The sequence below is a fragment of the Odocoileus virginianus genome, chromosome 15 (assembly GCF_023699985.2).
Source record: "Odocoileus virginianus isolate 20LAN1187 ecotype Illinois chromosome 15, Ovbor_1.2, whole genome shotgun sequence".
Classification (NCBI taxonomy): domain Eukaryota; kingdom Metazoa; phylum Chordata; class Mammalia; order Artiodactyla; family Cervidae; genus Odocoileus; species Odocoileus virginianus.
The window spans coordinates 59499784-59515692 of NC_069688.1; the positions used below are offsets into that span (position 1 = coordinate 59499784).

Below are 15909 nucleotides of genomic sequence, written 5' to 3' on the forward strand. Positions count from 1 at the left end.
CCAACAGTGTTAGAGTGTTCCCTTTTCTCCACACCCTCTCCAGCATTTATTGTTTGTAGATGTTTTGATGATGGCCACTCTGTTCATTATGAGACCATATTTCGCTGTAGTTGTAATTTGTATTTCTCTTATAATGAATGATATTGAGCCTCTTGATGAGGGTGAAAGAGGAGAGTGAAAAAGCTGGCTTGAAATGAAAACAACTTAAGTCATTAAAAAAACTTAGATTATAGGGTCCAGTCTGTCAATTCATGGCAAATAAAGGGGGAAAAGTGGAAGCACTGACAGATTTTATATTTTGGGGCTCCAAGATCACTGTCGATGGTGATTGCAGCCATGAAATTAAAAGACACTTGCTCCTTGAAAAGAAAGCTATGGCAAACCTAGACAGTGTATTAAAGGGACATCACTTTGCTGACAAAGGTCCATGTAGTCAAGGCTGTGGTTTTTCCAGTAATCATGTACACATGTGAAAGCTGGACCATAAGGAAGACTGAGCACTGAAGAACTGACTTCTAAATTGTGTGCTGAAGAAGATTCTTGAGAGTCTGTTGCACTACAAGGAGATCAAACCAGTCAATCTTAAGGGAAACAAACCCTGAGTGTTCATTGGAAGGGCTGATGCTGAAGCTGAAGCTCCAATAGTTGGCCACCTGATGCAAAGAACTGACTCAATGGAAAATACCCTGATGCTGGGAAAGATTGAAGGCAGGAGGAGAAGGGGACGACAGAGGATGGAATGGTTGGATGGGATCACCAAGTCAATGGACATGAATTTAAGCAAGCTCTGGGAAATAGCGAAGGACAGGGGAGGCTGGCCGGTTGCAGTATGTGGGGTCGCAGAGTCAGACACGACTAAGTGACTGAACAGCAATGACAGAAACTGAATATATAAACTACAGGTCCTTCTGCTCAATGCTAGCCAGTCTCGTGGCTTGCTACATGTGACTGTCACATGGTATTCCCAGCACTGTTTAGAAACAGTTTAGCACCGTTTAGTTCAGTTCAGTCACTCAGTTGTGTCTGACTCTGCGACCTCATAAACCGCAGCACACCAGGCCTCCATGTCCATCACCAACTCCCGGAGTTTACTCAAACTCACGTCCATTGAGTTGGTGATGCCATCCAACCATCTCGTCCTCTGTTGTCCCCTTACCCACCTTCAATCTTTCCCAGCATTAGGGCCTTTTCAAGTGAGTCATTTCTTTGTATCAGGTGGCTAAAGTACTGGAGTTTCAGTTTCAGCATCAGTCCTTCCAATGAATATTCCAGACTGATATTCTTTAGGATGGACTGGTTGAATCTCCTTGCAGTCCAGGAGACTCTCAAGCATTTTTTCCAACACCACTGTTCAAAAGCATCAATTCTTTGGCACTCAGCTTTCTTTATAGTCCAACTCTCATATCCATACATGACTACTGGGAAAACCATAGCGTTGACTAGATGGACCTTTGTTGACAAAGTAATGTCTCTGCCTTTTAATATGCTGTCTAGGTCGGTCATAACTTCCCTGACAAGGAGTAAGCGTCTTTTAATTTCATGGCTACAGTCACCATCTGCAGTGATTTTGGAGCCCCAAAAAATAGAGTCAGCCACTGTTTCCACTGTTTCCCCATCTATTTGCCATGAAGTGATGGGACCAGATGCCATGATCTTAGTTTTCTGAATGTTGAGCTTTAAGCCAACTTTTTTTTTAGAATAGTGATGTCTAAACAGAACCCCTTCCCTTGACTTGACAGCTGTTAAACTGAATCATTCTCTTTTATGTATCTTCAAAAATTGGCTTATTTCATGAGAAAGCCCTAGAAATAGGAAATGCGTCACATCTCAGGAAGTAATACGCTTTGCTCCAGCAACTTAACTTACTACACACTTTGTGCTAGGCAGCTGTCCTAATATCCCTAATATCCAGTGTAATAATGTTTTGTAAGGATGATCAAGCCAGATGTTTATATTCTCAATTATTAGTCATGTTCAGACTGAATGGTTATGTGTTGATAATATCAAAAATCTATGTTAGAAACTGAACTGTGCAATGTCCTTCGAGAGTCAGACATAAATTTAAAAAACACCTTTGGCTTGTCCAAATCAGTAGTAATCAAAATTTAGTAGTTCAATAGCTGTCTCAAAAGTTGTCTCATTGTTATCAATCAATAACCTTTAAGCAGAACTTATCATCCTTTTTGACAATTTCATTTCAAAAGGTAAAAATTACTTATAGAATAGGAACTAAACTATCTGAGGCAGAAAAGAGGAAGGGAATAAAGTTTGGGAATAAGAAAGACATACAGAAGACCTGTATCAAAAGTGAAGGGAAGTGAAGTGAAGTGACAGTCACTCAGCCGTGTCCAATTCTCTGCGACCCCATGGACTATACAGTCCATGGACTTCTCCAGGCCAGAATACTGGAGTGGGTAGCCTTTTCCTTCTCCAGGGGATCTTCCCAACCCAGGATTTGAACCCTGGTCTCCTGCATTGCAGGTGAATTCTTTACAGCTAAGGCACAAGGGAAGCCCATATCAAAAGCAAAGAGTTGTCTAAAATATGTGGTACTGGAAGATGATAAAAAAGAATACTGTTTGCTTAAGAAATGGTTTCTGTGACTTGCATTATTAATTTACTTCAGAAGCTCATAAACTGCAATTTCTTTATCCCTCTTTCACTCTTGAAAGCTTTCAGTTCAGTTCAGTTCAGTCACTCAGTCTTGTCCACCTCTTTGCGACCCCATGAATCGAGCATGCCAGGCCTCCCTGTCCATCACCAACTCCTGGAGTTTACTCAAACTCATGTCCATCGAGTCAGTGATGCCATCCAGCCATCTCATCCTCTGTTGACCCCTTCTCCTCCTGCACCCAACCCGTTTCAGCATCAGTCCTTCCAATGAACATCCAGGACTGATCTCCTTTAGGATGGACTGGTTGGATCTCCTTGCAGTCCAAGGGACTCTCAAGAGTCTTCTCCAACAACACAGTTCAAAAGCATCAATTCTTTGGCGCTCAGCTTTCTTCACAGTCCAACTCTCACATCCATACATGACCACTGGAAAAACCATAGCCTTGACTAGATGGACCTTTGTTGGCAAAGTAATGTCTCTGCTTTTAAATATGCTATCCAAGTTGGTCATAACCTTCCTTCCAAGGAGGAAGCGTCTTTTAATTTCATGGCTGCAGTCACCATCTGCAGTGATTTTGGAGCCCCCAAAAAATAAAGTCTGACAGTTTCCCCATCTATGTCCCATGAAGTGATGGGACCAGATGCCGTGATCTTTGTTTTCTGAATGTTGAGCTTTAAGCCAACTTTTTCACTCTCCTCCTTCACTTTCATCAAGAGGCTTTTTAGTTCCTCTTTGCTTTCTGACATAAGGGTGGTGTCATCTGCATATCTGAGGTTATTGATATTTCTCCTGGCAATCTTGATTCCAGCTTGTGCTTCTTCGAGCCCAGGATTTCTCATGATGTACTCTGCATATAAGTTAAATAAGCAGGGTGACAATATACAGCCTTGACATACTCCTTTTCCTATTTGGAACCAGTCTGTTGTTCCATGTCCAGTTCTAACTGTTACTTCCTAACCTGCATACAGGTTTCTCAGAGACAGGTCAGGTGGTCTGGTATTCCCATCTCTTGTGATCCACACAGCCAAAGGCTTTGGCATAGTCAATAAAGCAGAAATAGATTTTTTTTTTGGAACTCTCTTGCTTTTTCTATGATCCAGTGGATATTAGCAATTTGATCTCTGGTTCCTCTGCCTTTCCTAAAACCAGCTTGAACATCTGGAATTTGATGGTTCATGTATTGCTGAAGCCTGGCTTGGAGAATTTTGAGCATTACTTTACTAGCGTGTGAGATGAGTGCAATTGTGTGGTTTAGAAAGTGCTAATAAAGTTCATTTAGGGTAGAAATATGTTGTTTCTTACATAGTAAAATGCATAATCTAAAAAATCTTTTAATAAATAGGTGAATATAAAGATTACTTATTTCTCTATAAGAAATAATGGAAGAGTGATGCTTAAAAAATTACACTAGATTAGGAAATTTTACATTCAGTGGCCTTGGTGTGCATAATAATAGATTTTATAATGTATAAACTGTGCTATTTTTTAAATTAAAATATTTAAAATATTCAGAGAATTTTAATATTAATTATTATATTTTATGTTGATATGAAGTGACCATCTAAAGCAAGGGGTTAAATGTTTAATATTTGAAAATCTCCTGTGATATATTTCCTCTACTAATTTATAATTCTTCAATACCTGTGGTATGCTTTTTTTTCCATTAATTTAATTGGAGGATAATTGCTTTCAATATTGTGATTTTTTTCCATACATCGACATGAATCAGCCACAGGTATACACGTGTCCCCCCACCCTGCACCCCCAGCCACTCCCTCCCCGCCCCATCCCTCTGGGTGGTCCCAGAGCACCAGCCTTGGGTACCCTGCTTCATGCGTGGACCTTGCACTGGTCATCTGTTCGTATGGTAGTGTACATGTCTCAGTGCTAACCTCTCACCTTCGTATGGTAGTGTACATGTCTCAGTGCTAACCTCTCACCTTCGTATGGTAGTGTACATGTCTCAGTGCTAACCTCTCACCTTCGTATGGTAGTGTACATGTCTCAGTGCTAACCTCTCACGGCATCCCCCTCGCCTTCTCCCGCAGGGTCCTAAAGTCTGTCCTTTACCTCTGTGTCTCCTTTGCTGCTGCATGTAGGGCCACTGTGTATGGTACGCTTTTCTTACGGCTGTTTTCATTTTTACTTCCAACTGCAATATTTTTCATCTATAGTGTTTGTGTATCTAAATGTTCCTTATTTTCAAACACATCTGTCACATCCTTTTCTTTACTGTGTTTGAGTTTGTGTTCCCTGGGAAGCTAACACTAAGATAAACTCAAAGGGAGGGAGGTAAACCTGTCAAAGGGTGAGTAGACAGAACTGGCAGTTTTGGCAAACCCAATAAGGAGCTCCAAGCAAAACTTGCCCACTGGAGAGGTCCCCACAGGGCCAAAATGGCCAGAATTATTACCTGCTTTAGTGCTAAGTCATTGCCTGGAAGCTGCCAAGCAGAGCAGTACCTGATCAAAGGCACTCAGCTGACTGCTTGGCCCGACTGTCAGATCCAGAGGTGTTCAGCTGAATGGCCGGTTCTCTCTTCAAGGCAGGCCCAGGCTACATACCTCACCCACTGTTGCGTTTGCTTAAGTATGCAAAATTCTCTGATTACTTGATAATAAATCCTGGTAACACATGGCTCCCAGCATTTGTTCACATTTTTTGAATAACCTACCTGTAAACAATATAGAAATTAAAACAATTCAAATAATTAGGCACTGATATCAATTAGTAATCACTGATTATTGACATTATTGAGTAAGTAGAAAGCAAATTTGTTCAGCAAAACATTGTGTTATATAATAAGAAATACCACTTATTGGGTGCTATGAGTGTGGATATATTATACATTTGATCTATCATTGTTTCCAGAACTCTGAATGAGAAGTATCAGTATTTTATGTATATACATTTGATCTATCATTGTTTCCAGAACTCTGAATGAGAAGTATCAGTATTTTATGTATAAAGTAGGAAAGGAAGGCTCAGATTTAGTGACTTGCCCAAGAGCTGACAGCTAATAATTGGTAGAACAATCATCCCCTAGTTCTATCTGATTTCAAAGCTACTGAATGTTTCACTAAGTCACAGTGAAAGTGTATTAGTCACAGAGTCTAATAAAGAGTGTATTATTTATGATAATTTAAAAAGTATAGTGTTCTCAAAGAATATATCAGTATTGAACAGTAATCAACCAAATAAGCATAATTGTTGGGTAATCCAAGTACAGGCTCATTTGTATGAAGGAAAGCCAACCAATTTGAAATTTATGTTCTAATCTTTTCTGTAAAAGGTCACATAGTAAATACTTTTGGCTTTGCATATCATATGGTCTCTATGATAGTTACTAAATGCTATCATTGTAGGGAAAGAGCAGATCAGAGAGTTTGTTAATGACTTAGTGTTTCTGTGTTTAGATAACTTTTTATTTACAAAAAGAGATAGCATCAGGTGGCTCTAGTGTACTGACCACTGTTGTAATAGAAGATAAAAAATATAGACATATAAATAGAGCTTTATAGACTCTGAGGAGACAAAAATACAATTCTTTTAAAAATTAATAATTTAGAAAGTGTATCTAATTACTGAGGATACAGTGAGCAAGGCATGAGCACAATACAGTGGATTAATTAATAAACACTCCCAATAATAAATGCAGAGTGATTCGTTGATAAAGGGGGAAGGAAGCGTGAAATCATCAGGAGTTGTGAAAGCCAGACAGAGTGTAAACATATTCTGTTTTGAAAGTCAATTTGCATTAGTAAATTAAGCACTGAATTAAGAGACATGGATTGTAATACAAATCTATTAGCAACTGGTCGTGTGATTTTAAGCAGAGCACTTTTTGACTTATATGTTAGGCTGCATTCTCAACCATTTCTTTTGACCCAGTGCATGTGAAAAATGCAGTGCCCACCTCTCATTAACAGGGGCTTACTCAGTTAAAGGGTGTTAGGAAAGCAGGTAAGAGTCTCAGCCTCCTGAGTTGGCACTGTCCTTCTAATAAAAGTCTTTTAAAGTAATTAGACACTACGCTTTTTCTTGTAGGAACAAGCTTATGATTTAAAAATGCATTGTGGTGTTATTTGCTTAGTTATTTGCAGACTTATTAGCACAAGTTTGTTTCTTGTGCTAGCCCCTCAGCTCCAGAGAAGCAAGAGCCTGGTGTATTTCCTATATCTTTGTATCTGCACCTCCTAGTTCAGTAGCTGGCTATAATAGGCTTTTAACAAGCAGACACATTGGCTGCATGGATAGATGCATGGATGGATGTATGAATGGATGATGGACCGACCACTGGGTGAATCTCATTGAAAAATTATTGGAATAGGTGTTCTGTAAAGTATCCTCATGCTCCAAACATTCTTTGAGGTTATTCATTTTATTTATAAAGCTTCTCTGTCTTTAACTCAGACTTGTTGATATTTTCCTCTGCATCCTGCCAAGCACAATGTCAGTAAGGACCAGTTTTTTCCACTTGCTCCAGAAATCACCCTCACATGAAATCCAGTAAATGCCTTCTTTTTGCCAAACAGGCAATATTTTCCTACAGAACCAGACCATCTGGTTCTAAGGTAGTTTAAAAATCCACTTCTCCTGTTTAAAAAAAAAAAGAAGTTGAATATGAATTTCTCATACTTACTCAAAATCTGAAAAATAGGAACAAAGTCATTTCAATTTTGTTAAAATCTTGCCTCATCAAGATACAAAAGAAATCATACAATTGTATTTCCTTAATAAGCCCTTGGATAATTAATTGTTGAACTCACACTGGACAACATGTAAGCTGCACCTCTGCGAACGTTTTCTCATGCTGCAATCACAAGGACAGCTGGATGTCCTTGAGTCTAACGCCTGGAAAAGTGTGAAGGCATTTCGTGGAAAGCACAGAGGTTAGAAACAGCAAAAGGAAGTGCTCTAAAGCATCCTCGAGTGCTTCTGCTGGAAAGAAAAGACAACGCACAGAGCCTAGCTGGCAAACGTTTTATTCTGTGTAGCTGTCATGGGAGGCATTGAAACCATATACTCTTTCCTAATTAAAGGTGAGATGAAAGGAAAGGATTCCATAAGTCGTTGAGGTAAGGAACAGGATTTTCATTCTCTTTCTTCCATTATTGTAAGGCTTTCTTTTTACATGCCATAGACTAAAATATAGAACAAACTGGAAAACAGTTCTATGGATTTTCCGTTTCACTAACTCTGGCAAGGAAGTGACCTAGGCCTTTGGGAATTTTTTTTTTTTAAAATAAAGTATTCAGATTAAACAATGGCTCGGGAGAGGTGTATATGTATTTGATAATATTTCCTGACAAATAGTTAAACATAATCACTTAAATGATCCTCCAATATAGCACTGGCTCATGCTTTTAAAGTTTCTCAGACTTTCTGATAGTTATAAAATTAATTTTTCTTATTCTCTCAGCAAGACTCAAGACTAAAGCCCAAGATATTATTTATGTAATCATTATTGTCACTTTATGTAAGGTTTTAGATATTGTATTCAATTATTTGTATAATATTAAACATGATTATTCAGAGAAGGCAATGGCAGCCCACTCCAGCACTCTTACCTGGAAAATCCCATGGACGGAGGAGCCTGGTAGACTGCAGTCCATGGGGTCGCTAAGAGTTGGACACGACTGAGCGACTTCCCTTTCACTTTTCACTTTCATGCATTGGAGAAGGAAATGGCAACCCACTCCAGTGTTCTTGCCTGGAGAATCCCAGGGACGGGGGAGCCTGGTGGGCTGCCGTCTATGGGGTCACACAGAGTTGGACATGACTGAAGCGACTTAGCAGCAGCAAACATGATTATTTCAATCAATAACCATTTATTAAACACATACTACTTTCCAGGCATTATATACAAGGTGCTGCAGGAAAATAGTATTGGATATGTCTGTCCTCAAGTTATTCACAGCCTATTCAAGTTAATCGCAGGTGACAGGCTTGTGATTCATTGAAGTGCAGAATACTAAGTAAGATGATAGAAGTGATGGCTGAGTGCTCTGGCAAAGCAAGAGGCCCACCAAATGATGTCAAGCTTAGTCTTGAAAGAGCCGTACCAGTTTTCTAGAAAGGGAGCCAAACAGAATGTAATGCATAATAAGGGACCCATATTAAGAAGAATCTTGAAATGACTTATAGTTGGATTTGGGTTTATCTCAAATGCAATGGGAAACCTCTGAAAAACATGAACAAAAGAGAGATAAAATTAGGCATACATTCCAGGAAAATGTAGAAGGCAACATTGCAGAAAGACCTTGTAGAAGATAGATAAAAGAGAGGCAGACTAACTAGAAGCAGGGAAACAAGGAAGGAGACTTTTGGAATAAAATAAGCTCTAACATAAAAGTGTTCCTCTTTAGGCGCAAGGCTGGAAGACAGGATGATACAGTGGCTAAAAGCTAGGACTTTCACCAGCAGACTTGGACTTATACACTTAATATCTGTGTGAAGTTTGGATGGTCAAAAATTACACTGAACATTCTCATCCAGTAACAAGGAAAATAAACCCAACAAGTTCTCTGCGTTTAAGACTTGGTATGACAGGAGCCTAAGCTAGCTACCCATGCCATCTCTCTAAGACCCTCCTTCTTTCTCTCCTGTTGGTTTGCTGTTTGCATCTATCCCATTCTTCTTTCTCTCTCAGTCGATCTCTCTGATTCCTCAGTGTCTTCTTCCTCACAGTGTGTGTTGACCAAGGGACATCATGGCCCTGTAGGCCTTTTACTACCTAAAAGAAAAGAAAGTGAAGTTGCTCAGTCATGTAAGACTCTCTGTCACCCCATGGACTGTAGCCTACCAGGCTCCTCTGTCCGTGCGATTCTCCAGCCAAGAGCACTGGAGCGGGTTGCCGTTTCCTTCTCCAGGGGATCTTCCCAACCCAGGGGTGGAATTCCGGTCTCCCGCACCGCAGGCAGGCGCTTTACCATCTGACCCACCAGGGAAGGCCTGCTTTCTGCGGAGTGGTAAGGTTCCTCAGGGTACCGTGGGTCATTTTGACGAGAATAAAGGCATGGCTGGCTCTGCTCCTTTCTTCTCATTTGCCTCAGTCATATTCCCATAACTCTTCAGAGTTTTAACTGGCCCTAGAATTGGAGTGGTCAAATAGAGGGAGGCTATGGAGAACAATAAGACCCACCTTAGAGCTTGTGGGAAAGACAGTTGACTTTACAAGGAGTGATGGAAAAGCATACCAAGTACCTGTATCAAGGACGACCTGCAAGGGGAAAACTCAAGGAAGAATTATGAAATCAGAGCAGCTACATGTAGTGATCCGATAGAGAGAAAAGACTATGAACAGGGAGGTTTCAGATGTGAGCCAGTAACTGGTATGTCATCTATCGAAACAGAGAAAACAAGAAGAAAGATCTTTTGAGGAGTTCAAATTTGAACATGTAGGTCAACTTTGTAGAAAATCTGAGTGGTTAACTACATATATTTTTAGCTTTTAAGACATATTTGGACTAAAGAGAGCCATTAATGACCACTATCTTCTTTGGATTCTTGGGTTCTTTCACTTTAGTCTGCCTTCTTTGTCTTCTGTACTTCTTCCTATTTGCCTACTCTTCTCTTTTCCCTTATGTGATCTCTTTGGGGGTCATGTGTTTCTAGAAGGCCAGTCCTGATTATTTGTCATTCTTTCTCTGTATTCCATTGCATTATCTCATGAACCATAAATTAGAAATGTCATATTCATGCTTATGACTTAAAATCTATTATTTTCAAACACATATCCAGTTGCCTACTTGACTTCTTCATTTAAATATCTAAATCATCTCTCTAACTTTTGACTTGAACCTCCAACAGCCCATCCACCCCAGTCATCTTTGTCTATTTATGCAGCACTATTATTCTCTCAGTTACAAAGTCAGAGCTTCAGGATTTTTCTCCCTGCAGTCTTTTCTTTATTCCACACAGCCAACCCATTAGCAATACCTATCAATTCTATCTCTGGAATATATCATGATTCCTTTCCATCTCTACTGATGCAATCTTAATCCATACTACTGATAAAAATATTTTTAATTGAATTATTCAGTGGCTTCCTATTTCACATAGAAATGTTCTAGCTATTTAACAAGATTTTTCTCTTTCAAGCTATCTTCAATGGGTTGGCTCTTATCAGTTATACAAGTCACAATTCACCTGTCACCCAAATAAAGAGATCTTTCTTATTTCCAGTGAAAATAAGCCCCAGTCCACTCCAGCATTGTGATATTATTGGTTTTCTTTTGTATTTTATAACACTTTTCTTTTTGGAATTATCTTTGTTCTTTTGCTTACTTACTGTCAATTTTCTTCATACCCATTCACTGTGATCTAATCTCCATGAGTGGAGATGTTGTTTTTCTTGTTCACTTCCACAGTTATCACTGAAAATCTATATGATGGGCTTGGATCTTAGCTTGGGTGCACTGGTAAGCCATCAAAGTGATTAAGTTAACAAAGGGGTATGATCTGTTTCCTCTTCTTAAAAGATAGCTTTGGTCTTTTGTTGAAAGTGGATCTTAGAAGAATGAAAATGAGCTCTATCAAGGATCTGGTGCCAGAATTAATGAGTTGAGTCATTCATCAATAAGTTAGTACACATACCAGGTATGCCAAAGATCATCTTTTGAAAATAGGAAATGGGTCACACCACTTTGTTAATTTAATCTCTTTGATGCCTTGTTACTGCATTCAGACTGAGATCCAAGCACATCTTATAGGTTTTAGTGCTGCTCTCTTCTTGCTTATTACACCCCATGGATCTTCTTTCAGTTTTTGTTTTTTTGTTTTGTTTTGTTTTGTTTTTATCATATAGAACTCTTCTTGGAATGCTCTTCTCAGTATTCTTTGCATAGGTATCATCTTCTTTCTTTAAAGTTTGGCTTAAGTGTTGCTTCTTTAGAGATGCTTTCCTAATCTCCTTACTTGAAGTAAGTTCCCTCCATGTTTTCTGTTTCTCAGCCCTTGATGTGTTTCCTTCATAGCATTTATTAGTTTTTCAACTACTGCAACTACATATTTGTGTTCTTAATTTTCACCTGTCAGATTCACTTGAATGTAGGATGATAATAGTCTGTCTTGTTCTCCTTAGTTTCCTTAATTTCTAACAAGATTCTTGGGACACTGAAGGTACTCAAAAAAAGCTGTTTTGATTTAAAATGATAGCAAATGATAGCTCTTGGTAAATAAGATAAGGCTGTTTACAAACTAGAGACTCTACAAACTAGAGACTCTGCAAACTAGAGACTCTTATAAACTAGAGACTCTACAAACTAGAGACTCTGCAAACTAGAGACTCTTACAAACTAGAGACTCTGCAAACTAGAGACTCTTACAAACTAGAGACTCTTACAAACTAGAGACTCTGCAAATTAGAGACTCGCCTGAAGATATGCTTTTTTGGTTGTTTTAGGCCAGTTCTGGTTTTGATTTTTTTTTTTTAAGATTCCCTTAAGTATAACATGAGTGCTAGTTTATTATAGTTCTCATCTAGAACAGTACTGAAATATTTAACAACAAGGAAGGCCTTTCATCTATTGGAAAGGACACAAGATACTTTGTCAGATATTAAGATATTATTTACTTCTCCAAATATTAACCTCAAGAGAAGTTAGTGAGTCAAGAAGCTGCTTGATTATGGAAAGATCCAAAGGACCAGGGGAAAAGGACTTGGGCAGAGGAGCGTGGACCACCTTTAAGGCAGTAGATGTTTGCTGACTTTGTGGATGTGTCTCAGAATATTTGTGTACCAGTGTCGCTCCGCTTCTGTCCTCTCTAGCGTGGTCCTTGAGTTTGTGACACCACTCTGCCCCTCCCCTGCGTGAAATAAGAAGAGAAGGTGCAGAGAACAGAAGCATAGGGCGTGCCAACCTTCAAGGACTGAATAAAGTAAATGAGCAGAGAGGGAGCAGGTGGAGAAGAAAGACAAACAGCAACAGCAAAACGGTTTTCCAGCCACTCGGGGGGAACATTCTTTAAGTGGCCAACCCTGTCAATCGATAGGGGTGGAAAACTGTAGGAATTGGTGACTTCGTGACAAAAAGTATCAGTAGCAATACGTATTTGGAGAAGGCAATGGCACCCCACTCCAGTGTTCTTGCCTGGAGAATCCCAGGGACGGGGGAGCCTGGTGGGCTGCCGTCTGTGGGGTCGCACAGAGTCGGACACGACTGAAGTGACTTAGCAGCAGCAGCAGCAGCAGCAATACGTATTAAATCAACTTTTCATGGAAAGAGAAATTGTTGCAGACTACTTAAGTGCATACCAAGGAGGAGAGTGTTTACACAGTCCGCCAAGGGTGGAGGGCATGAGGAAGTGCATTGTCTGTAGATAATTTCGAAACAGCCATAAAGCTGACTACAATTCATCTTTTTTTAGTATTGCCGTACTCTGACAATTCTGAGCAAGATGAGGATTAAAATTTTTCTCCCTTCAGTCACCACTCTTAAAGAGAAGGATAGTGTAACAGCTAAAAGAGGGCATTGGGTCAAAGGAGGATGACTTTATAGGACTAGAGAGACTTGTGAATGTTTGTATAATAAAAGGAAAGGACCAGCCTAGAGGAAGTGTTTTAACAGAGTAGAGGCTGTAATCAGTACGGCGATCTGAGGTCATATAGAATGCCCAAGACACAGGAGTGATTTTAGCCTCGAATAAAAAAATAAGGCTAGAGGAAAACATTCTTGACCTTTAATTCAAACTGTTCCCATATGCCAAATTGTAGATCTTTTTTATTTCTTAAATTAATTCACAAATTCCGATTGCATTATTAAATAGTTTTTCATTATGTCCACTTTTGAAAATAGCATTGATGTTTCAAAAATGGCATAAGTATTCCAGATGTGACTGCTGCTAAGTTATTTCATGGCTTTCATGTAAAAGAATTTTAAATGCATTGTGTTAGTAGATATATTATAATTTCTGACATTAAATTAGTATATTCTGCATTTGCACTTATTTCATACAGGTAACAAATATTGGGTGTTCAAGGACACGACTCTTCAACCTGGTTACCCTCATGACTTGATTACTCTTGGAAGCGGAATTCCCCCTCATGGTATTGATTCAGCCATTTGGTGGGAGGACGTTGGGAAAACCTATTTCTTCAAGGGGGACAGGTCAGTACACACTTCACGTGAGGAAAACAATTAACTGATGTTTAGAGAAGTCAATATTTCTAGTCTATAGCAGGAATGTACATTTGATGAAAGAATCTGTGTGGATGTAAACACAAGAATTAATAGAATTGAAAATCTCTTAAACATATTTTAAAATAATACTGAAGATAAATCTTCCTTTAATATTCCCAAATAATATGGCTTTATGATGAATGTATATATGTAGTATATATTTTTTCTCTTCTCCATAATCATAATATGCCTATAAAGCTGTATAGGCAGTACATATTTATCCTTAGAATTCATTTTCTGTAATTTTACTTAATTTACTTAAAAGTGCTTTTTAACACAGGTGTTTTTTTGCTTTTATATTGAAAGCTAAATTTTTATACTTTGCACACAGTTAATTCTGAACATTTTCAAATAACTTCAGTTTTGTCATGAGTTCCATTTCTTAAGACACTGTTATTTAGGTACCAGCAGATAGGTGCTATGAACTAACCAAACTATCCCCTGACTAAATACTTCTAGCTTGAAGTATAATGCCTCTTGTTATTTTCTGTCACATCTTTTATAACTTTACTAACAGGGTTTGTAAAACTTGAAGTGAATTGTTAGTCTCGTGATGTACAGTAGCCGCTTGATGCTAGTTTTACCCCTGCCCACTTATTGACAGATATTACATATAAAATCAAAGTTGAAGGCTACAATTTTATTATTTTAAATTAGCAATAGGTTAAAAATAAAGATGAAAAATCAAATTTTAGTTGCACTATTACTAGTTGTATCAAAATGTGACATTCATAAGTAAACTTCATTGGTAGGTAGAACTTAAGTCTGTCATTTTACAAGTCGTAAAGCACAGCAACTCACAAACACACATTGAAAACAACAGGTTTTAATGACCAACTAGTTAGTATTGAATTTGCCTTATAATCTTAACATAATGTAACCCTATAAAATGTCTCTGACTACTTGAGAAAAGTAAGGATATAAACCTTATTTATTTTGCACTTTGTAATATTTGATAGCAAGTGGTTTGAAACATTGAGCTTTATCTGTGAACGAAAAGATTCTATCGTTTGCATTCATGGATAAAAATGTATAATTTTACATTTATTTGTTATGAACTTTTTATGCATTAAATTTGCATATATTTCTATAGCAAAATATTCATAGATTTTAATTCACTATCAAGAAGCTAAAGTTTTGCTAGATGTTTCTTACTAAATCACAAGTTCATCAACAAAACTCTATCATAGCAGAAGATATTAGTTATCACAAAAAGTTATGACTTTCAGCAAGATAGAAATGTGGTTAGAGTGTGAAAAGAGAAGAATGAAGAAATTGACTGCCATAGCATGGTGACCGCTAATGGAAATAAATCAGTGGACTTACAGCAAACTCTGTAAATTAATAACCCGCAAGGCTGTTAGAGAGTAATTCTTCAGCTGCTTTTAATTGCTTGAATATACTCTTTTAGGATTATGCTCAAAAGTGAATGGTGTTGGTTTCCACCCCCCACCTCCAGAAAGGGGTAGAAACAAAAGGTTGAGAAGAGACCCTGGAGAAATTAACTGCTCCAGGACAGAGCATGAAAGCTTAGCTTTCATATTACAGTTTTAATGAGCATTTCAGAGATGATAATTAAAGCTGTGGTTTTACTATCAGTTAGCCTTACTTATAAAAATGTTTCCATTCTAAAAACTTAGTACTTCTTCAAAAAATTGTTTAGAAGTTAAATGTTGGCTGTCTCAAGTCAGTGAAATCAATGAATGGTAGACACCAAATTTATAATAAAGATTATAGTAAATTAGAAAAGGAGTTTTAGTTAATTTATGTCCTACTTGACAAGGTGCATGCAGAATATATAAAACATATAGAAATACTTTGATTTTAAGTTCTGCTTAAGTAACTGCTTTTATAGATTTTGAAAATATTTAAAGCAAGATCCCAATTAATTTTCATGTGTGCGATTTTATGAGTTCATTTGTCATAGATGTTTTATAAGAAGACTACTTCATATTTGTATATTTAATTCCAAAGTCACAACATTTATTAATATATTCTTTCTAGATTATAAGTAGATGGAAAAGACATTAAACTAACTCAAATGTAAAAAGCAATCCAGTTGTCACTTTTATATGAAAATTCAGTGTATTTCTTCATTATAGACATTATTTA

At 38.0% G+C, this 15909-nt stretch overlaps 1 protein-coding gene across 1 annotated transcript in view; it reads left to right on the top strand.

Moving 5' to 3' along the window:
* MMP16 (matrix metallopeptidase 16) overlaps positions 1-15909 on the top strand; it is a 375788-nt gene that overhangs the window by 339067 nt on the left and 20812 nt on the right. Inside the window, exon 8 of the mRNA XM_070477427.1 lies at positions 13575-13725. Coding sequence (XP_070333528.1) covers positions 13575-13725 — 151 coding nt within the window. The remainder of the gene's footprint in view (positions 1-13574; positions 13726-15909) is intronic.